This window comes from Sinohyriopsis cumingii, chromosome 12 (assembly GCF_028554795.1).
Source record: "Sinohyriopsis cumingii isolate HCF-2022 chromosome 12, ASM2855479v2, whole genome shotgun sequence".
Classification (NCBI taxonomy): Eukaryota; Metazoa; Mollusca; class Bivalvia; order Unionida; family Unionidae; genus Sinohyriopsis; species Sinohyriopsis cumingii.
The window spans coordinates 127,207,130-127,231,438 of record NC_142972.1 but is presented as its reverse complement, the minus strand read 5'-3'; the positions used below and the strand labels follow the sequence as shown (position 1 = coordinate 127,231,438).

Here is a 24,309-nt window from a genome sequence, read left to right as displayed (position 1 = left end):
AAATTTTTAATATTTTCTCAAAGCCTAATCAAAACTGTCATTATAGTCGATATTACAACTGAGCACTAATAATGTTAGCACCTAGTACCTTAATAAAAATGGAAGAACCTCAGACTAAAAAGAGACAAATTTTAATGCTGGAGGAAATAATTACTGTAACTGAAAGAAGTGAAAAAGAGCAGACCCCTCACAAATTAGGTGTTAAACATTGGTAAAGCAAATTTAGGGTGTTGTAAAGGCAAAGGAGTAAGTCGGAAACGATTTCATATGTTAAAATATGTGATCTTCAAATGTAAATGTGATTTCCTGTTTAATGATATAGAAGTACACCACTCCCTCTATATAACTCGTGCCCTGATAACTCGCAAACTGGCTTATAATGCGGGGTCAGGCATGGATACCATTTTTAAATCAGAAAATACCCCAAAACTGATCCCTGTTTGTTGAATTTGAAGAAAATGTGATCAAAATTGGTAATGGAAACTTTGATATATTGCTCATTTTATCGTTGAAAATGGTAGATAGGACTTGGAAATTTTAATCAACATTTTGAAATATCAACTTAAAAAAGAAGTCGTAAAATTTGTTACATTTTCTTTCCAAACAAAATTCTTAGTCAACCATAATTAACAATGTTGAAGGAAATTTTGATCAATGTAAATGTCGCTTACGCATAGTGGAGGCAATACTTAAATGAATAAATGCCAATTAAATATTTTTTTGTTAACTGAAATTTGTGTTCTGGTTCTGTATTTTAGTTCCTTTTAAGTGTAATCATCATAAGTGCAATGTGTCGTCTTGTAATTAAATGTGAAACGTGTCAATCTACTGTAACAGCTATGTCAACAAGCATTTCTCTGAGAACCTAATTAATTGCCAACTGTGTTTTGATATCGGACTAGCGGAAGCATTTGTTGTATTATTGTGTTAGATAAAAAACAGGCCTCCTTTTCTATTATCACATTAATTACATCTTTTTAATCAAAGGAGGTGGAATTAACAAAAAAAGTTAAAAGGCATACAAATCCTACATCCTTAAGAAACAATGGCCCTTATCGTATGTCAGGTAACTCATTTCAGTCAATGAATCGAACACTGTTATAAATGTTATTGTGTATGTAATCTAATTAAACTGCCTTAAATTAACCTACACATTCATAATTGATTAAAGATAGCAAGTCAACCAAGCAAAATGAGTACTTCGTAAAATAAAGAGCTTTATTGCACAGATATGGACAATTGTGGGGAAAACGAGTTTTGGAGAATTCCTGAATTTGCACATAGAGATATCCTCGAGGATGATGAGAAATTTCACTGTTACTTGCGATGAAATCATGGCATAAATATCTTACTAATTGAACAATTAAAAAATTGCATTTTCAACGTAGACAATGGTCTCACAAAATGTTGGCATTTTTTTTAAAAAATAGAAAAGAATCTTTTTTGGTAGTGTATCAACAGTTAGTCTGGTTTCCTGCTTGGAAGAGCCTTTTTCGGAAAATACTATCCATAACACTTCTGGAACCAGACTAATCATTAAAACAAACAGCCGTGACATAATACACAAATGTTTTTGTGCACCATTTTGGTTGTTGAAACCAGTTGGAATTATGTTATCAATCTTTTAGATGTTGGACATTTTAAAAATAAATCTAATTTATACAGAATAACGAACAACTTCATCGGAAAAAGCACTTTATTGACAATCATTATCAACGCGATTGTAAGACGAGGATTCAGTCATTGAGCAGCCCAGTTCCCCTCAACCCCATGTTTCTCTTAATGTCTAGTGGATCTTTTGGAGGTCCTCAATAACTCGCACCCTTGCTTATAGTGCGGTCTATGTTTTTGGACCCCGATATGCACGAGTTATCGAGGGAGAGGTGTGTATCTGTATTGCTATATAATTTTGTTTTTAGTTAATGCATGCAATATTTAAGCAAGAAATATTAATAAAGAATAGAATATATGTAAAGTGATTGTGGTTGTTGTCATTTAGATAGTTATGAAACTACCTTGGAAACTGGTCTTTTTGTACAGACTGGTTATGAGAGACCACCTGTCTTGAGAGAACAATTTTGTTGGCAGAATGGGCACTCTTTCATAAGAGGTTTTACTGTATGATGAAAATATTGATTTGATTTGTCATTCTTAAGTACATTTTTGACAAGAGTGAAAAAAGAAGAGTTTCCTGTCATAAAACTTTACCAGTTAGCATCATAATAAATAAACTTTAAAGAAAGTACCAGAAATACTTTCAAAATGAACACTAATGGGTAAAGTGTGACCCTGGAGAGGCTGTTACATCGTGCACTAGACCACTCCAGTGGCCTAAATGGTTAGAACATACGCCTCAGATGCGGTAGGTTGCAGGTTCGAACCGCAGCTGTGTCATACCAGAGACTTTTAAAAATGGCACTCAACATTAAGAGGTTAGTGTTCTGACTGGTCGGCCTTATATCAGGAATAATGTCACTGGGTGGGACATGATGCTATGTGTCTGCAGCATGATGCCCCAAAGTCCTCTATTAATGTCCTCCATGTGCTTCCATGCAATTACAGGAAGAGGTACACTAGCTTCTCCTTCTACTTCCAGTTGTTTGTAGTACACAAAAAGTTTGAACTAGTTATTAATATTTCATCCTGAAACAAGTTTCTACATGAGATACCTGTTAAGATGGTGACTACAGGCTCAGTCAGGAATTTTATTGGCGGTCTTCAAGGCAATGGGCGGTCTTCATTGACCTTCCGAATGTGTACTTATATATCCCTATCTTTCCTCCTTACAGTCAGTGCCATTGGATTTGCATGGATGGGGAGGTCTTCCAAATGCATGCATTTGAGAATCTTACAATGAAGACTGTTTTGGGTACTTAACTCCTTAGTGTCTTTGAGATGAAAGAGCATGCTTCATGCCCTATCCATAAAACAAGGGTGTCTTTGGATCAGTGGGAATTATAAGTTGGTGTCTCTCCTTTGCCAACCAGGCTTTTTAGTAGAAAACCAGCTTTGTTTGGTTGCTCCTTGCTGGATTGAAATCCCCTGTCTGTCATTTCTGTACTAGGAATGATCAAGATAGATTTTATGTGGCAGTTTTGTAAAGATAGAAAAAAGGGTAGAGAATTACTTTTTCTCCCCTTAAGGGATTTGTTGATAGTTTGGCTTCTATCATTTCAATATGGATTATAATAACTATAAAGAGTTTAATAGTCCCATACTTAGAGGGATCTTTCATACATGAAATTTAAAAGCCATGAGGAGATGATGTACTGTTACTTGTTCCTTTTGAGTCAGGCTGAATGTTCCTCAGAATGGAAAATGTCTTTTTTTGTTTTTGGTGTCTGCATTTGAATGTGGCAGTGTCATTACAACTCGATTGATTCCATCAAGAACTTTAAATTGTTTCCAGCCTGTGGTTAGATTCAGACCTTTTCAAGATTGGTACTGTTTTGATCTAACTGAAATATTATTTTAATATCAGCTTTTTCACATAAAGCAGAAACACATACATTATACCATCACACCCTTTATGACTTTAAGCCTAATTTGCAGACACATATGTTGTTATTATTGTCACTGTTGCCACTCTTTAATAATGACAAATCCAGAAAATGATCTTCACTTGATAAAATATATATGTAAATAATACTTGTAGATAAATATGTAAATTAGCTAGAAAAGTACAGATGGAAGAGCAAAAGCAGACATGTTCATGTATGTAGACAGATAAATGGACATGTACAAAAGCTCTTGGAAATAGCTACATTTTTGAGAGAGAGAAACAGAGAGAGAGAATTAAAGCAAAACTGTAATGATTTTTTATGCTCACAGCTCAAAGATTTGCAGACATTAATTTTATTAATTTACCTGTATCTAACAATAATCTTATAAACACTTCCATATCAGTGACATGCATCAAAATATTTGAGAATCCAACTTTTGTCCATTTAATTGTTTGCCAAGAAAGTATGTAATTACTGTGCAAACAACATAACATAAATGCCACTTGTAGGTGCAACATAATCACTCTTTGAACAAAATCCTCCTGGTAGTTAATTGTTAGAGACAAGTACCCAGCTGTGGATTTTCCATGGTATTCCATGAGAAAAAAAAACCATGGAAAACCATGAAGTATTAATTTGGACTAATATTCCAGGCTCCTTCCAGGGTAGGCTAGAAAACCATTGAAAAAAAGACATAGAAAAGTATGGAAAACCCTAGACAATTCTAGCATGGAAAATTATGGAGTATTTGGACTAATATTCCAGGCTCTGTCCATGGTAGACTGGAAAGCTATGGAAAATTTTAGCATTGAAAACCATGAATTATTTGGACTAATATCCCAGGCTATGATGGAAAACCCTGGAATATTGGCCTTGACAAAACTAATATTTGGCTAGAAGACCATGACAGTTTTTCACGAAAACAAAAGATTTCCATAGAAAATAATTTTCATTTGGCTGAGATCCTGACAGGATCCCCCCACCTCCTATCTGTTAAAATCATACACTATTAGGTGAAAAACTAGAATATTAGCCATTTGAATTATATTCAGTGCTAAAAAAATGTCTGATAGCCTAACACCCAAGGTGCCCGTCATCTGAGAAAATATAAGTCCCACTGATGAAATGTTGAAATTTCAAGATGTTGGAAGACTGGTAAATTATTAATATTTATCCCCATGTATGCCCTTTACCCCATACTTTTATTGAAAGTGGTATGTGATCTATGAATGGAGAACAGATTGTCTGTGTTACTGTATCTAGTGCTGACATGGATTTAACATACAGTACGTGTGATTATGAAATACCATTTCAGATATTTGTGTCAGATATTTGTGTCAGAAACCAGTCAGAACCAGTCTAATGGAGACAGGAACTGTTCCAGCAATTGTTGCAACGATGAATGGCCACATAATTCCATTAAGGCTAACGTGTATATATGACAAGCTGTTAAATGTTGTTGTTATAATCTGAAGAGTTTAGGCGAAACACAAGCTTTTTGTTCAGGTATTATAAGTAACGAAGGGGTCAGATGTGGTTATGTTGGCTTTTGAGTCTTTGATTACAAAAATTGGCCGACCTTGAGATTTTGGCAAAAACTTTGTGCAAGAATTATTATTTTTGTTTGGTCTTGTTTAATTGCTATTGCACTGTTCAAGAATAATGAAAAATAATTCAGCTCTCCCTTGCTCATGCTTACACTAATGAAATACTGTTCAAACAAATTAAGTGGCATCTATGAACAACTTCAAAAGTGTAAATGGAAAATGTTTATAAATAAAGACATGCTTCTGATGCTAATGATCATAAACACTGTTGATCGACTGTGCAAGACGGACATTGTTAGAGCAATTAGACATTGGCTGACCTCAGGACCTGGAGGAAAACATTGCTTTGGATGAAATTTTTCTAGATTCAGATAAACACACGAGTCAACTAAATATGATTTTGTTTCTTTTTATCCATGTTTGAAGTGAAGCAGTTCCAACAATTTCTAAAAAATAATACTAAAAAAGGGGCAGTTTTGGGAACATGGAAATTGCAGTTTGAGTCATGGCTTGTTATTTTCTTTTAGTCACCTGAGCCCTGGTGGCCTGTGTAAAAAAACATGTTTGTTTGAGCACTGTGAGTCACATTTAACCACCTCTTCTAAACAAATCCTCTCAGAATAAAACCCTTCATCCTCCCCTGCTTTTTTGTATGATTCAGGTACCATCCACTGAAATAGACGACAACAGCATGTACTACACTGTATTATCCTGAACAAAAAAAATCTATTTACTTGTTCATCAAAAACATTTCATTTTTTAGTTCAGTATTCAAAAATCACTTCACAAGTATTAGAAACATCTCTAAGTGTTATTCATTGTCATCCTTTAAAGAAATCCCAAATTTTAGCATGGGTTACATGTCAAACAATTGGTACATTAGACAAGCCCTTGTTTCTGTTCTCCCGTCCCTCGGTACTTACCAGTACCCTTGTTTCCATTCTCCAGGCCCTCCTTGTCTCCTTCTGTCTCTAATCTTCGTGTGAATTTTCCACATTTCACACACACATAGATATATATCTTTATTTTCATCTTCAGCCTTTCAGCTACCTTTGAAAGTTTCTTCAGAGAAGCAAATGGAGTTTAAGCATGAAGATTTAGAGTCTGTTTACAAGAGTTTTTCTGAAGACATTAATTTAATAAATGGGCAGTTTCAAAGGGACAAGTTGTCTTTCATCAAGTTAAGAAATGTTAGTTACCAAAAAGGGCATGACATAACCTTTACTTTTGAAGTGGAGACTGAAGAAGAACTGGAAAATTTCTACACAGCAAGCAAAGCAAAAGTCTTGTCTAAAGTGTTAACGGACTATGCCATGTCAAATGGATTTGGTCTAATGGCAGGTTTGAAAGTGGAAGAAAATCTTAGGCTGGTAATGGAGTTGGGAAAGACCGAATATCACAAACACATGACAGTATTGTGTGAAGATGCTGATAGGTAAGATATATCTCTCTAATTCTAATGATCCCTGTTTTGATGTAATACTTGCATTGTGCACTGTGCTTGAAGAAATTTCATGAAGTTCATCATGACAGGAGCACACAAACGATTTTATAAGCAATGATCCAAACTGTCCACTGGTGCATTTTCCTCATTAGAAGTGAAATGAAAAATTGATATATTTATACTTTTTTATGTGGATGCCCATATTAGTATGAAAGAGTTAAAGAATTGATACAGAATGATACTTATCCTATACAAATACTTCAACTTTCAACAGTCGTGAATAATTATTGGTTGCCTTTTGCCATTTTATTCTTTGAACCGAGAATTCACTTGAGACTGCTGTAGCAGATGGATACACTTATTTGTGTCCAAGTCAAAAAGAAAAACTATTGACAGCACCCAGTCACCTTCTACAAATTGACAAACACGCCATGACTTTTAACTCACATTGTTTGAAATCTGCCCCCCCCCTTTCAGTTTCATGCTGTTTATTTTGTTCTGTCAGCATACTCAACCCCTGATAACATATTTTAAGGTAAAGAAGAAATTCCAGATTTTTTTCCCCATTTATGATTTGATATTTTACTGATAATTTAATATTCAGTTTTATGTGAGGTTACTCTGAGGGCTATACTTCTGGAGTGTCATGCAGTGAAATAGGTTCATTCATTTCTGACTGGTGGTTAATATTTTTTCAAGTCGAGAGTAAAACAATAATCACCTATCAGAACCAATGGTAATTTCTTCACTGCATGCAATAGCTGAAGGATTGTCATCAAAAAATTTAATTTAAATAGATACAGTGCAATAGCTCTGTAAAGTATTTGAATCATACATGGGGAACAAGTTTGGAATGTCTGCTTTTACGTCAATCACCATTGAACATGACTATGAGATGAAAACAATTGGCACAGGATTGGCAAACTATATGAGTTATGGTCACATTTGTTAATTTGTAGAATGAGTGTGGGTGTTGTCAATAATTGTCTTTTCCACTCACAAAAATAAGTGTCTGTAGCAGTTGTTTTGCATCACAGTATGATATGAAGTACAATATGAAGGATTTGGTTGTTAGTCGTCTCCACACCCATACTTGGATGAGGAAATTATATCCTTTGTGTTGAAGATAATACCAAAATGCGTTCAAAATTTAAGTGAAGATGTGAAATTGGTAATAAAATGTTTTAAAAGCACTTGTGCCTTGCAGAAAGAAAGGGTGCATTTACCTTGCCTTGCACCTGATCAAGGGTACACTGAAACTGTAAGTACAGAATGCCCAAGTATAACAAAAATACAGAACAGGAATCACTGAATACATAAATCCCAGATATGAATATCAACTTCTTGAAGGCAGCAAACCCAAAGTATGGACACAAGCAAGTTTACATTTCAAGGTAGGATTCCCCAGATTACTGAAACTCGTAGTACCCATAGCAATTACTGAAACTCGTAGTACCCATAGCAAAGCAGCTTAGATACACATAGCTTCCACGTGGTGCTCAAATGTCACATCAAGAAATCATAGTTTTTCTCATGCACCTTCAAAACTGCACTACCAACAACATGTCTGACATTAATCAACTTTGTCGACAGTTACTCTAAGTAACAATTAATGGCATACTTTGATAATTATTAAATATTTTAATGTCGGTAATACTATATCTGTTGTTCTGAAAGAGGGTGGAGACAGACCTTTTTCAAAATGCTCTAGGCAGATGATGAAAGAAATGCACCAGATAAAGTGTGGACTATGTCTATGTTAATAACATTTTTTAGCAAAAAGACACCTTACACTAAGAATAAATGGTAAAAAGGAAGCAGCACTAAGACTAGGAAAAATAAAAAATCAGTGAAGTTTGTAAAAAAAATGAAATAAAGAACTGGTGTGGCACCTGCTTACCTCAAATTAAAATGCCACAATGCACAATAAAGGTGAATAAATAAAGGTAAAGTGAATAAATAAAGGTAAAGTGAATAAATAATAATAATAATAATAATAATAATAATAATAATAATGAGGACTATGTATAGCTCCTAATTTGTTCTTGCAGTCAAAATAAGTGAGTTTTAAGAGCACTCTTGAATGGGATGACGGTCTCTTTGTGTCTAAGTTCAGTGGGCAATTCATTCCATGCTGCTGGGCCCTGATATGCAAAAGAACGCTGTCCATATGACTTTGTTTTGATAGTAGGAATAATGAGTACACGATTGTCAGAAGAGGAGCATAAGTATCTTGCTGGTGTGTACACATGGGTGAGGTCAGATAGGTATCTTGGACTAGAGTCCGACAGTGAAATGTAGCACAGAGAACAAGTTTTGTGTTTGATTCTGGATCGAATGGATAGCCAGTGTAGGGTACAGAGCAGTGGGGAGGTGTGCTCTGATCGTGGTACTCTAAGTATGATCCGAGCAGCTGTGTTGTGAACGTTTTGAAGTTTCTGGAATAGATATTGAGATGAACCAGACAGAATTGAGTTACAATAGTCCAGTCTTGAAAGTACTAATGAACACACAAGTGTTTTAGTGGCATCAACTGAAAGATATTTGTGAATGGAGCTGATGCGTCTCAGCTCAAGATATGCAGCCTTGCATATGTTCATGACATGTTGGTGCAATGTGAGAGTACTGTCCAGAGTAACACCTAGGTTTCGTATTGATTGTGTGAATTTAATGTTGGTGTTGCTGATATTTATTGTTTGAGGTAAAGGATATGAATGAGAAAGTCTTTGTGTTATGATCAGAATGGCCTCAGTTTTATCATCATTCATCTGCAGCTTGGTACAAGTCATCCATGATTTCACATCAGAAATGCACCTCTCTACACCTTGGATGGTAGCATCAATTTCAGTTGGGTGGCTAGATTTGTATATTTGGGTGAGACAGTGGATGATGAGACACTGGATGATGATCTATGACACTTGAGAGCAGCTGAGTACACAGAATGAAGAGAACAGGACCAAGAACAGAACAGACCCCTGTGGAACACCACAACATAGATCAACTGGGCTGGAGTGTATTCCATTTGCAGATACAATTTGTGTCCTGTTGACCAAGTAGGACTGGAACCACAGTAAGGCTGTATCATGAATGCCAAATACATGCTGGAGACAGTGAAATAATATATCATGGTCTATTGTGTCAAATACTATAGACAAATCAAGGAGGGTGAGATCTGTAATCTTTCCGCTATCCAAAGCAGAGAGAATGTCATTAACTACTTTTAGAAGAGTAGTTTCAGTACTGTGTCAAGGGCAATATGCAGATTGTATGTTGCTAAAAAGACTGTTTGAATTCAGATGAGATACAAGCTGGGAGCTGGGATAGAACAACCTTTTCAAAGATTTTTTATATGACTGGGAGATTAGAAACTGAGCGGTAGTTCTTTAAATCATTATGGTCTAGCGTTGGTTTCTTCAGAAGAGGCTTTACAATGGCAGTTTTGAAAAATGATGGGAATTCCCTGGTGAGAGAGAGGTATTAATAACATCAGTTAGTGAAGGCAATACTAGATCTAAGCACACAAGCAGCAGTGATGTTGGAATTGGATCAAGTTCACATGGCTTTGGTGTACTCTTCATCAGGATTGTACATATAAAATCCATGGAGACAGGTTCAAATGCTGCTAATGGTTGCTGCTGAAATTCTGTATCCCAACTGTATGGTGATGAGTCAGTTGAAATTGTGGTGTCAAGCTTATCTCTAATGGTTTGTACTTTGTCATGGAAGAAATTTGCAAACATGTCTGGAAGGTCGATTGGAGAGAAGGTAGTTGGACGTGGTGTACATTTGTTTTTTGACATTAGCTTGTTAGTAATCTCGAAGAGCTCTTTGCAGCTGGAACTTTCCATGATCTTACTACTGTAGTAGGCTGATTTCACTGCATGGACTATATTTGTGACATTCTTCTTAGCAGTTTTATAGATTTGCTTATGAATAGTAAGTCTGGTGGAAATCCAAAGCCTCTCAGCTTTACGACGGTCTCTTTTAGGAGTGCAAGACTGGATCATAACACTGCTATACTATGGAGAACACTTTTGAATTGATACTCTGCACTTGGTAGCTCAGGGGTGTTTTTTTTTTTTGAGCAATGAACGCTGGCAGCTATGGAGTTGTTGTGCTGTAAGAGGTAAGCAAGTAGTTAGGTTTGCTTGGATGTCATGCATTAGTTTGGTTCTATTTATCGTACAGAGGTTTCTCTTAGTAGCAGATGAAGGTGGAGGGTTAGGGACTGATACGTCAGGATGGCATATAATGCAGAGTGATCTGACGCAAGTTCGTGGGATACCAGGGTGGACCATAGAATGTTACTATCAGGTCTATGAAGAATCCAGTCTAAAATGTGACCATGTTTTATTGGTGGGTTGGTTAGTCGACTGTTTGTGGTTGAAAACATTAATGGAATCTAAGAGTTTTGATGTGTTTGGGTTTCCAGGACAGCCAAAGTGAAAGTTGAAATCTCCAAGAATAATCAGGTTGTCACCTATCGAATTTCCATACTCCAGGAGATTTGGAAACTACTCCAGAAAGAGAGATTCAGTCAGCTTGGTTTTTCTATTAAGAGGAGGGCGGTACAGGCTGAAAAAATGGACTGACCTTTGCTCCAGTGTGGGTATGGTTTGGACTAGTTCGAACGATGTGTGGTCGAAATTGAATGTTGTGGTGGGGTTAAGACGTTTGATCATGGAATTCTTTGTGATGATAGCAGTTCCACCTCCACGAGAGTGGTGGGGGGAACAACTTGATTGAGTAACCAGTGGGTGTTAGATTCACTCACTTGGGCTCATCGCCTGATGTTTTTAGCCATGTTTCTATCAGGAAAAAGATGTTGATATTCTGTCATTGATAAAATTAACTATTTCTGTGTGCTTTTCCGGTGGTCCTAATGATTGGGCATTGAATAATGCAGCACGCAGAGGTATCTCTTGGATAGTTGACACAAAGGTTGATGATTAAATAGGGATTTGAATTAGGTTATCTAAATTAGCAGTCAAATTTTTAACTTGTTGTTGAGCCGGAAAGGGCATAAGGGAGATAACTGGAATTCTTCGTGTTCTATGCCGGCCAGCTTTGAAACGTTTCTTTTTTCGCTTCTGTTTACTTTTAAGTAACGATGAATGTAGTCCCAGTTCATTTAGTCTTGAGCACAATGTAGTGTGGAGAGCCCAGGAGTGGTCATTTAAAGCAATTAATGAGGGTCCATTATAGCATAAACGGGTTGACTGGCGAGTATCACGTGATGGCGGTTTGTTCAACAACAAAGGAAGTTGTAGCAGTAGAGCAAGACAGCTGAGAAAAAGTCGAATTGTTCTCGTTTCCAAAATAAGGAGAAGAAGAAACATATACGAACTGAACAGCCAATACATGATGAACAAAATAATGTAGACGAAGACAAGCAGCAAGCACATGTCATGAAAACGGCACAAAAAGCAGAGCAGCTGCTTCAAGCTGGTTAAGCGATAGTGGCCATTTTTTAAATGATTGGCAGTTGAGTATGTAGACTGCACAATGTAAGGGTAGGAAAATTCACATAAATTGCCTACCCTTGCAGCTTGGTTGTTGTTGTTGTGGGGTTTAATGCCATTTTTCAGCACATGATAGGCTATGCATGGCAGCCAGTGTTAATGGTGGAGGAAGAACCCGGGAAACCACCAGGAAGAACCAGTGACCCACAAGAAGCTACTGGCAAGCTTTCTCACATAACTACATGAGCCGAATCCGAGACTTGATCCCATGCAGACAGAGGTGAGATGGCAGTGATCTGTAACGGAGAGCGCTTTAGACCACTCTGCCACTCAGGGCCCCCCTTGCAGCTTGGCAAATGTTATTTAAATGCAAATTTGAAGTCCTAAGGTGGAAAAATATACTGCCACAGCATACACCACAAGGAACATTCTAAAAAGACTCTCAAGATAGCATATTTGGTAATTAAACGGTGATAAAAATCTGCGATCAGTCCCTGATATTCACTGAGAATATTTAGCACAGATGATAATTTGTTGTTGACCCACTAAAATGGCAGCTAATCTTCATTACATAAATGATGTTTAACCGTACAAAATGGTGACTAAAAATTAGAAGGAAGAGGACCTTCTCACATGCCCAATATGTATGGGGTTCTCCCAAAGAGAAGGGCTGATTTAGTGTTATGGAAGATCCTGGTTCACACTAATGAGAAGAGAAAACTTTCGTCATTCAGTCAGATATTTTCCTCTTGGAAAAGTACTTAATATGCAATAGCAACAGGTACAATTAGTTTAACCCCAAGAAATCTACATTTTGACATTAGACCTATATTATTGATCGTATTACACTTCATTGTTAATGACATGTGAATACAAATTTATTGGATGTATATTTTGTATCTGCCTGTGGTGCAGTGACCGGAGTCATAATATAACTATATTGTGTTTATTGCATGACATCAGTTGTGGAATATTATAAAGATGGCAAATGGCTTGAGATAAGAGATGGTCTTTACTCCTGCATGTTCAGTGCCATATTGCAATGTGGTCAGTTTCCATATTCATACTGTACTGCCTTGTGATAATTGTGTACTAGAATTTTCCATACTTGTGGTTTCTTGCTTTGTGAGGTGTACTTGGGGTTGCTATGTTCATGGATTTTTTCTTTGCCAAAAGCTCAGATTTGTACTTTGGGGTTTCTCTATTTATGGTTTCAGTCCACTCCTGATCAAATGATACGTTTTGAAATTGCCTACAATTTTGAATAAAATTCACTGAAACCTAACAGGTAGTCTGCTTGGAAGAATCTATTTAAAATTCTTTTTAATCTGGTCTGCGTAACAGAATTACAACCAAAATGTCGACATGTGTATAGTGGCACCACTAAGTGACATTCTAAAGATGAGTAGACCATCATGTATCAATAGGCAGCAGAGGTGTATCATTTCACCCCAGCACCTTGTACAAATTGCTTTTTAGGAATAAAGATCACGATTGTAGTTGTTCTGTGGATACTCACTTTTAATGTTACTGCCCATGCATTCTATTTGTTGTTCTTTTTAATTCACTTCTATAAAGTCAGCATTGACAATCCGTGCTAATAAGCTCAGATGACAGCATCTAAATACCTTTCAGCACCATTTTTGTATAGGGACTTTGTGTGGATATGTACAAGTCATGATTGTGCCTATATAGAGATTTCTTCAGGGAATACCGAAAGAAATGTGACAAGACACCAGAACGTGGTAAAAGATGCATTATACCTGCATATATATGAGTTATACCTGCATGAAATCGATATGAAAATTATTTATTTTCTCAGAAATTGCGAGTATTAAAATCATTATGTCTTTAATCTGCTGAAAGACAATAAAACTAATGCGTTGATGAAATCTGAGCTGGTATTAGCGATTTCGATTGCTAGGCGCACGAGAACACAGGATCTCACAAACGTCATTTTCAATTTTTGTAGAAGTGAAATGAAATTCGTATTCTGGTTGTAATAAAAATACAAAAATGAAGGAGCACAACATTATTTTCCGAGACCAGCTTCCAGAGTTTTGTTGTATCACATGACCACCATGTTGACATGTGCTCTCTCAGGCAGGGAGCATACAAAGCAGGAACCAGACTACTCTGTGTGATGAATCAGGCTGGCCAAGTTCCTTGTATTGATTCTCGAAATAAATGTGTTGAGAATCATGTTCTTTCTGGTTTTTAAAAAGGTATCAGACTTTCATTTAATATAATTGAAACTTTGTATAACAACATTAAAAAGGAGTTTGTTGTTGATATCACGTTACTATTGGACTTTCGATGTGATTATTTGAGATTTGTGAAGTCGTGTGACTATTAACACAAATGTCGAGTACCAGGTCAGGTTTCATCTGTGCTGAGTTTCGTCAAGTCTGTCAGTGGATTAAAGACATAGTGATTATATTACTTGCCATTTTTGAGAAAATAAATAATTTTCCTATCGATATAATATAGTTAAATTTGCTAGGCCTGCTGGTACGCTATCTTATGGTGGCAGCAGATTCCAAATGTTTGATATATAATTGCTCTGAACCCACACTCCATCTTAAATGCCCAAATGTGAAAAATGGTGTTGAAATATTCAGAGGAAACCCAGATTAGAAAAATTTTTAATCTTTTAGCTGAACTTTGGTGCGAAACTATTACACAGTGACATGTAGCTTGAAGCATTGATTTCAGATCTTAAATGGAATGCAGGTGAAATGGGAAATTGTTGTCCCTTTTATTATATATAAGAAACGATAAGAGCCCATGTATCAATACAGGTTTTGGGACTGGTTTATTGATTTTACAGAAAATTCAGTCCTTGTTTATACAACTATATACAATTTTTAAGGTCTTTTGTCAAAATTCAAATCAACACTTTTGTAAATGTCTTTAAATGGTGGAAATTTTAACCAAATTGTCTTAAGGAGTTTAGGTTGGTTGAAAAATCTTGTTTGAGATTTTATTGGTACACATAAATTCAGGGTTAAACTTTTTTCATTACAAGATAAGATTCTAATACTTTGCATTTATTGGGGTTTTTCATACTATGATAGGAAATGTTTACTTTGTATAACATGCACATATATTGCTCTAGAATTCTTTAGAATTAAAGGATTGAAAGGAAACAAAATAATGTATGCACATTATATTGTTTCCACGTTGCAACATAATGCAGGTCAGCAAAGTAAAGCTAGAATTTGTATTCTGTACATTGAAGTGACTTTAAATACCAATTTATAGGAATATAATCAGTTTTGTTTGATGTAACACATGTTGTGGTTTTGTACATGATCATCTTTTCTGACATACATGTTTTGGAGAGTCTTGAAAGAGAAACATCTTTAGATTTAGACAATGCATATTTTATAATCCAAAATGTTCTTTAATTCCGTTTAGTAAAGGTTATATGTTAACCTTGAAAAAATTAATTAATAAACCTGGAAAAGACCTGAAAATTCATATTTAGAAAAGCGTGGGAACCATGGGCCATGGCAAACATTGTGGAAATTTGATCTATTCTAAGAACCAGTGTTGATGACTGAAAGAAAAAGTTCATTTTATGTTCCTTAAATTTGAGTTGACCCAAGTGCAGATAGCACCACCAAAACTGAAAGGTATGTTGTAAAATCCAACCTTCCCCTTATTTTCCAGTCCCATTCTCAAACAGAAAATGAATTTATGCAAAACATGTCCTAAGGGAGAAAAAGCAGTGGCCTCATTCCGAGCAGATGGTCTGTATCCAAAAGGTCAAGTTCAAGCCATAGATAATATTAGAGAAAAAACAATCTGTAAATTCAGTTTGGATTTTACATTGCACTGTACTATGTTAACAATAATTCATCTGATATCTTTCAGCTTCAAAACATTAAACTGACTTCATACATTGTATTATATTTTGGGATCTTAAGTTTTATTCTGCAGTATAGTCGTGTTTTTTTGTTTGGGTATTTTTTTTGGGGGGGGACAATAATCCAAGGGTCGTGGTTTCAATACCCACCCAAATAAGCCTTAAATACTTTTGGAATTTGTTACATGGCCATCAAGTTTTTGATACGTTTAAACTGTCTAGCAACTTTTGAATATGTTGCCACTGTATTACTCATTTTTAATACTTTTGGGAATATGCATGATGAAGTCATATCACTGAAGTGGCTGAGAACATTACAGAATTTTGTGTTCATTGTTTCAGTCTTCTCTGTATTATAATAATAAAAATAATAATGATAATTTTATTTGAAGAAGCAGCTCATTTGGTCAACTGACCAATCTTCCATGAGGCTTTCTACAATTACATTTGTACAGATATAAATAAATATATATTTGCACAATTTTTACAAGATGAGGTGTCTTTAGACAACAAATGCTACAATAAAATATGTGCAATGCTTCAAGGATGAGTACATACAGGATTCATACAAATAGTAGTAGAGAACATGTGTAAAACATTATAGGTGAGTACATATAAAAATGTTGTAAAAAGTAGTAACACTGAATTAATCAAAATCATACAAATGATTGTTTCTATAGATGATGACCAAGAAGCTTTTTAAAGCTTGGCATGAGTCTGCTGACTTTATATAAGGTGGTATGGAATTCCATAATTTGGCTCCAGAAAAAGTATTGGTTTCTACTTAAGTCTTACGTGTCTGTCTTTAGTCGTCTAGAGCAGCAGAGGGGGCGAATCGGACATTTTGTCCAATCGTTATTTTGCTTAATTATTACTTTCTGCAACTCAACGATCTAGTGTCGTCAGCGCCTGGTAAAAAAAAAACGACGACGTCGTTGGGGGATCGTCGCGTCGTCATTTGGTTTAATTAACACCTTCTGCGCGCCGATCCCCAGCGTCGTCAGCGTCCGGTAAGCACATCGACGACCGCGTCGATGTCATCGCCCCCTCTGCTGCTAAGTGGTTATTTACAATGAAAATTATTTACAACTAACCGAATATTTGGTCAAGTCCGATACGATATCGTGTCCGAGGATCATGTAAATTTATCGTTATGAATCCATGTGGGGTCGACTGAGCATGACTAAAAAAGTTTCGAAAAACATTAAAGTCCATGTCACCGCCGCACCATGTCTGCCAAATATTTCGTAGCGTGTGTGTATCAACGCCGTTGAATACAGCAAGAATATTGCAGTTATCTCTGATTACTTTTGGAATCTGAGTGTATCGTTGAGTGACATATATCACGTCAGTGTTTTTATGCCTGCCTCTGGAAAATATCCTAGCTGGGTTCTTTTGATTGTCTAACATAACATCATCGTACACGACTAGATTGTTAACGTCGCCATCAATATCATCAATACCCGGTGCATCATTGATATCCGTAATAAACTCAATAACATTCTTTTTAGCGATCGCTGATGCATTCTCGTTGAAATCTTTCAACACCTCGTAGCATCGTTGATCATCTACGCTAGGAGCAACCAAATACAACTTATCCCACTTCATCCATCTCATTATTAAATTGAGTAACAATTGCGTCTTGCCGGATCCAGATGGTCCGATGATAATCATCCGGATCGAGTTTGGTAACGCTGCAACATGCTTAACTGGTTCTCTTGTTTTAGTCGCCGAAAAATCAATTATATTCATATCTCTATACATAAATTATGGATCTATATTGTGTGAAGTGTAGAGTGCGTACTGGCACAAATGATATGACAACCGTTACGACAAGAAATAACAGATCGGCGCTTACTGGTAAGTGTGTACAATGCGGTACAAAGAAATTTAGATTTATTTCTATTAGACCCGGAGATGTTTTAAAAAAAAGCGAGGAGGTGACATCGCAGCCAAATTGGCAAAACTCCCCGGAACACCGTGGGCAAAGTATCCAGGAGAAAAACACCTCCCAGGATATAACTACTGTGGCCCCGGAACACGATTAGATATTAGACTCGATGATCAAAATCAGCCCAAACCCGGTGAGTATCCAATAAACGCTATCGATAAGGCGTGTCATGCTCATGATGTTGCTTACAAAAGTAACGATCTGCAACAGCGTCATATCGCGGATGTAAAATTAATTCACGCATTAAATGCTATTCCTGATAAATCCGTCAAAGAAAAATTGGCCTCATGGTTGGTAAAATCGGCTATGAAAGGTAAATTAATGATTGGAAGCGGAGCTTCTGGCGCTGGTAATTGAAAACGATAGCGTTTATAATAACAACATGGAATCCATCTATTATTCTCCGAGAGGATACTGGAAGGGGAAGGCCGCAATTGGTAAGCTTGCAAGCGCTGCAAAGGTAACAAAGACCACTGCGGCTAATTGGTTATCCAAACAGGCTATATGGCAAATCTATCTACCACCGCCTAAACAAATCAACTTCTCGCGCTTTGATGTCAGCGTACCTAATGAAGTTCATCAGGCTGATATACTATTTTTGCCGCATGACAACGGTTACAAATACGCGCTAACCGTAGTTGATGTTGCGAGTCGATACAAACAAGCGGAGCCGTTAAAAACAAAGTCGGCAACTGAAGTAGCCGCTGCGTTTGAAAGAATTTATCGAAGAGGCCCTCTGCGCTGGCCAAATCTATTACAAGTTGATCCCGGTAGTGAATTTCGCGGCGCTGTTTTATCAACGCTGAAACATCATAGCGTCGCGATACGACGAGGTCATACTGCGCTACATCGTGATCAGGCAATTGTTGAACGATTCAATCGGACTCTCGCTGAACGGTTATTTGGATATCAATACGCGAAGGAATTCATCCAAGAAAAACGATCTCGTGAATGGGTTAAAAGGTTGCCAGGTGTAATTGCAGCGTTAAATAACGAGATTACCCGAGCAATCAACATGAAGCCCAGCGACGCGATTAAATACGAGTATATACCCGGAAAATCAAAAATAAATAGCGTTTCCAAGCCGATTCTTGGCGATGTCACTGTTAGATATCTATATGAACCAGGAGAGCTTGAAGGCGGTAAAAAAAGGGCTACCGATCCTATTTGGAGTGTTACCACACATAACATATCAACGATAACACGATCAACTGGTAGACCACCGATCTATAGACTGGATTCAACTGCTCCTCAGCGCGGATTTACACGCGAGCAACTACAAGTGATACCTAACGATACTCAATTACCCCCGCGTGGTCTTAACTAGCACCGTTGCGTCTATTGCACTCAAGACAGGTCAACCTCACATTGTTTTTGACATGACCGAGACTGTTATCGATCCTATCCACGGTAAATTGGCGAGTGTCTTTATCCGAATAACGCCAACTCATTATACAATTGCAACTCGCGCAGTGATTATTCTGTTGTTGTCGTAGCGAGATTATTAATTCGGCATCAATATCAAAACGCCGCTGTTTTTTTTTATCCTGTTGGCGGTAACCCGAGAGTTTTCTATCAATGACGCTTGCATCGATGGTGACTTTGTCGCCGGCTTCGTCAGTGACTCCGTCACCGGCTCCGTCAATAACAATTCTTCGAAGCTGATTTATCCTTCGTACTCTGGACACTGCAAGATAGACTAGATTCGACCATTCGATGCGATTATCAACTATCCAAACAATTGTGTCCGTGATGGTTAGTCCCTGCGAGGAATGTATTGTTGTTGCGTATCCTAGCGTCCACGGGGATTTATCAGCACGTAGCGCGTCCTCGACGACACCGATATCAACGAGCACGATATCATTCAGCACGAGAATTTGTTTTTCTGTCCGGCCTGGAATTTCAACTTCAATGTTCTGCCGCCGTGTGTCCGCGGGTCTATAACATAACGGCACTGGACGCGTTGGAAACTTTTCCTTATGCCACATAAACAACTTCTGCTGAAGTGTGTCTCTGACTATCTTTCTACTCGCTACAATCAAATCGTTTGGTCTCCATGTTTCCCAGAATTCATTCAACGGCGTTTCCGGAATCACCTCACGGATTATTTCACACTGAACTCTATCCGGCTGTAATCTGATTAGTTTTTTAACCTCGCGCAGTTGTTCATCAAGTGCTCGGTAATCAGTATCGGTTTCTTCATAATAGTCCACAAAACCCCTTAACCAATCATGTGGACCCTCACCGACAAATGGTGGTGGTTGGCCATGGTCGCCACACATGATCACCGCTGTATTCGCGCGCAGCAACCACTCAAGAAACATTTGTAAAGTATCTAACGAAACAGTACATATCTCATCCCAGATGATAATGTCGGGAATAAATTTTTCACCCATTCGATCAGGAGTCCACTCACCGCCGCTGTATCGAAAAAAGCTGTGATAAGTAACGGCGTCAACATTTCGTTGTTTTATCTCTCGCGCTAGTCTATGGGTCGGTGTAAGCACGATTATACTTGCCCGCGTTCGAAATAATTCAATTGCCCGAGTCGTCTTTCCTGACCCGCCACAGCCGCTTAAATAAACCGTCTTGTGTCTACAAATTGGATCAGAACACGATGGTGCATTAGACCATTCTGACAATTTATCACCGCGTAAGTAGTTGTTCTCAACGGTGACATCTGCTGACGGGGAATAATCGCGTCGTATTTCATTTTTAATTCTCCATGTACCCCAACTCTCGTCCGGACTAGTAAACTCGGCTACGTTTCCCTTATACGCTACGTCAACATAAAACGAATCAACGGCTACTCTAACCGCGGTATCGGGAAATCTATTTATCATCGAGAATAAATTGATAGCGGCATAACCCAGCATAGACGCCCTCAAATGTGGATACGCCGGGCTGTCTCCATCGCTGTAGGTAACAACTGTACCCAACCTCGTTCCATTGGACAAGAAAGCTGTTTTGCAGTTCACGTATCTATTTTTTGCCACTGCGTCCTTGATTACGAAATCATATTCTGCGTCATCTATAATCAGCCGTGAGCAATATCGTTTGTAGTCGTGGTTTTTTCCACCTTGTGTGAACTTACCAATTATTCTTCTACCGAGATCTTTTGCCTCGCGGTTTCGTTGGTTAAATATCCTCCTGGACCATTCGATGATATATTCCTCGTCGGCATCAATGTTTTTTCTGGACTCGTCAATTATGCTATCTAGACGCTCCGGTTCTGGTAACCAGACTTCAGTCTGCGCCCGGTATGATATAATCGCGTCACTGACAATCAACGAAACTAGCATGCTACAATCAATCATATACCGTAGCAGCGCTATTGGCAGCCACTTCTTTTCAGCCATGTGTCTACCGATCCAAATATAGCAACAGCGATGGAGTCCTGCCGCGAATTCAAATGATACTATGCGAGCGAATCCGGTTAAATCAAAATCAGGCAGTGGTCCATTAATAGCAACACGAGTCATTTCATGTCTGGGGTGTCCAAATCGTTTGAAATACTCAGCGGCGGATCCATACCCGAGAAAACTCGCTGGATAACAGGCAACCATATCAACCGAGATCATAGCGTCGCGGTTGTATTCAGTGTTCCATAGTCCACCGTGATAGTATTCCAAACAACTGGATTGTACATCCGGTAGAAATTCCCTGCGCGTTGGTCTCCACGCATTTTTCCTTGCTGCAACATGAGCTACAACCGATGGAATCGTAAAACAATTTGTTAGCAGTTGTTCATCATGCTCCTCAAATTCCATGGCGGTTTTTTTCATCCTGTTGTGAAATGCTTCAGTGCGATATAATTCGCCGTTTGGTCTTACAAACTGATCAAAGGTATCCGCATCGTTTTCAGCGCTGCGAAGTAACCACATTGATACAGGGTCGTTTTTACACAAGTAGGCAATAGCATCAAATAGTTTCCTCTCCGCGAGAAAACCGTCCTTGGAGAATTGTTCTCCCAGGAATTCTTCGGGTATATACTTTACTGTTCTATCCCGTGGAAATATTGTGATCGCGGGCGTCCATGCGTGTTCGTTATGATCAATAATTTTGATTGGGGCTCCCTTCGATTTATACTTCGATTCGTATAATACTTCACCGGTTATTGTTGTAACGGTTATTGGAAATCTCAGCGATGTTTCTAATCTCGCTATGTCGCTGATGGTTGCTCCACGCTCTTTTACGGTTAGTTCCCACTGGTTGATTTTGCTACGTCGTAAATCAGTCAATTTGTTTCCTCGACATGCATTTGTAAAATGCTCTATTATTCGTTCTGCTACACAATTTATCCCAGTTGACTGTTTCATCGGTTTCAGTTTTCCGATATCAGGTTTCTTATTTAACGGGTATATTCCATAAACAACTGCTGTTTCAGGATACGCTCGTTCATAGTATGGTCTATCAATTCCGGTTAACAACCCCGGCTTGGAGTCGCGGCTGACAATGACTGTTTTCATGTCGCTGAGAACTGGTTCAAATTTATCACGTATGATCCAATCACCTGATTCCACCCGGACAACGAATTTTACTCTGAAGAAATACTTTTTACCGTCAAGTTGTGATATTATCATTGCTGCGCGGTTGTCGTTCATGGTAGCATCAACAACACCATCAATTCGAAATGTTGACCAACTATGAGATGCACCATCACGTTTGAATTCATTGATACAATCGCGTATTTTACTCAACAGGGTTTTATCGTTTATTAACGCTTTTGGTGTGTCCTTGAGGACTCTATCGAGATTGAACTTAATATTTTTCCAGGGCTTAATTGCTGCCAATCTCTCGAACTCATCCATATAATTAAAACAAGTATTTAAATGAAAGAATATAGTATAATGAATCACTGCAAATGGTTGATGATTGGGTCGACAACCCCGTGCAATAAATCATGTAGAGGTGAATTCTGCGGGTACCATTTACAAAGCGTTCGTAATGGTTCTCTTGGCCCCCTCCCGTGCTTGGTTTGCCACGTCGGTGTAAGAGGAAAATCGCAGTTGTGTATCAATTGTGGCGGAAAGCGATACAGGGAACTAAAACGCTATTATGACAAACGAATAAAAAACGCCGTCATTGACCCCACCGCTGACTTCGTCATCAAAACCCCCCAAGACTACGTTGAAAGATTCATAATTAAACCAAATAATAAATTAGACAAGTAGTATTATTATATAAATGGACCAAGAGTTCAGACCTCACCCCTTGCTCGTCAATTACGAGGCATCTCGCGACGGCATTGTTAGAAACCGCAAACTGAAGAAGCCGGTTGGTACCGTAAGTAATCAGGGGTATCTGATGTTTGGTGCCGGAAAGAAGAAGTACCATGTTCATAGGGCGGTATTTGAGGTATTCAACGGATTAATCGAAAATGGACTTGTGATTGATCATATTAATAATAATAAGACTGATAATTCTCTTATAAACTTGCAAGCTGTCTCGCAGAGTCAAAATACCAAAAAAGGCCAAACCGGTAAATACCCAAAGAAAGCAAAACCCGTAAAGTCATTTGATACAACAACTCACGAGGAAAAAATATTTCAGTCGATGAATGAAGCCAGTAGATACTTTGACATTTGTATCGCCTCAATACGAAAAGTAGCAGAACGAGTATATCAAACAGCAATCTCAAAAAAGACCGGGCATAGAATTCGATTTTCATATGTAGATACGAAGTCACCGGCGCCTATGGCGCTGACGAAGTCGCCATGACAATAAATTGTCCATTCCGGAAGAAAACGAATTATTAAACACCTCGGGATTGATACACGGGGTTTCATTTTTTTTTATTTAAAAACAAGATGTTCTATAAGAATAATGAATATCGAAGACATCAATAATATATTAGCCGAGATTTCAAAATTAAAAAATCAAGGAATTGAATTATCTGATGGTCTCAACAGTGAAAAAATATTATCCGATTATGAAATTATTAACGAACAGTCGAAACGGGGGCGTTTTACCCTGGCCCGCGAGTACTTTTTTGTAAAACGATTACAACATACGATTAATGAGAACCTGTACCACAATGACGCAAATGCATTCATTGGACTATTTACTGCCGTTGAAATAATACGAAAAAAACTCGGACGTGTTTATGAACGACGCCGGGAGATTTCTAGTAAGATCAAAAACATTAGAAGGATTATAGACGAAAACTCCGTGGAGCCCCCGATGGTACACTCGGCGGAAAATTAGAAAATTGCGGATCAATTTACAATAATGGTAGGTGAATCACTTACTACTCGGCTAGCCAGAGAGCGGCTAGCAGCGCTTAAAAAGTTCATACCGTTACGAGACAGAGTGAGAGAGAAACTTCAAACGCGACAACAAATGCAAACCGATTTTACTGTTGGAAGTGAACAGTTATTTGCCCCGGTAACTAAAGCGACTAAGGATGTTACGGCGGTAACTGTACCCGTTCTTGGTGCGCTTGAAAAGATAGCGGCAGAGACAAAACAAACAAAAAGGTCTTTAGAAACACTCCCTGCAAAAATAGCGGCTGCTACAACACGGAGGCCA

General features: G+C 37.9%; 1 protein-coding gene across 1 annotated transcript in view; it reads left to right on the top strand.

The window, feature by feature from the left end:
- The first annotated feature begins 6,126 nt into the window (after positions 1-6,126).
- LOC149787425 (uncharacterized) overlaps positions 6,127-24,309 on the top strand; it is a 64,052-nt gene continuing 45,869 nt past the window's right edge. Inside the window, exon 1 of the mRNA XM_089976102.1 lies at positions 6,127-6,485. Coding sequence (XP_089832228.1) covers positions 6,127-6,485 — 359 coding nt within the window. The remainder of the gene's footprint in view (positions 6,486-24,309) is intronic.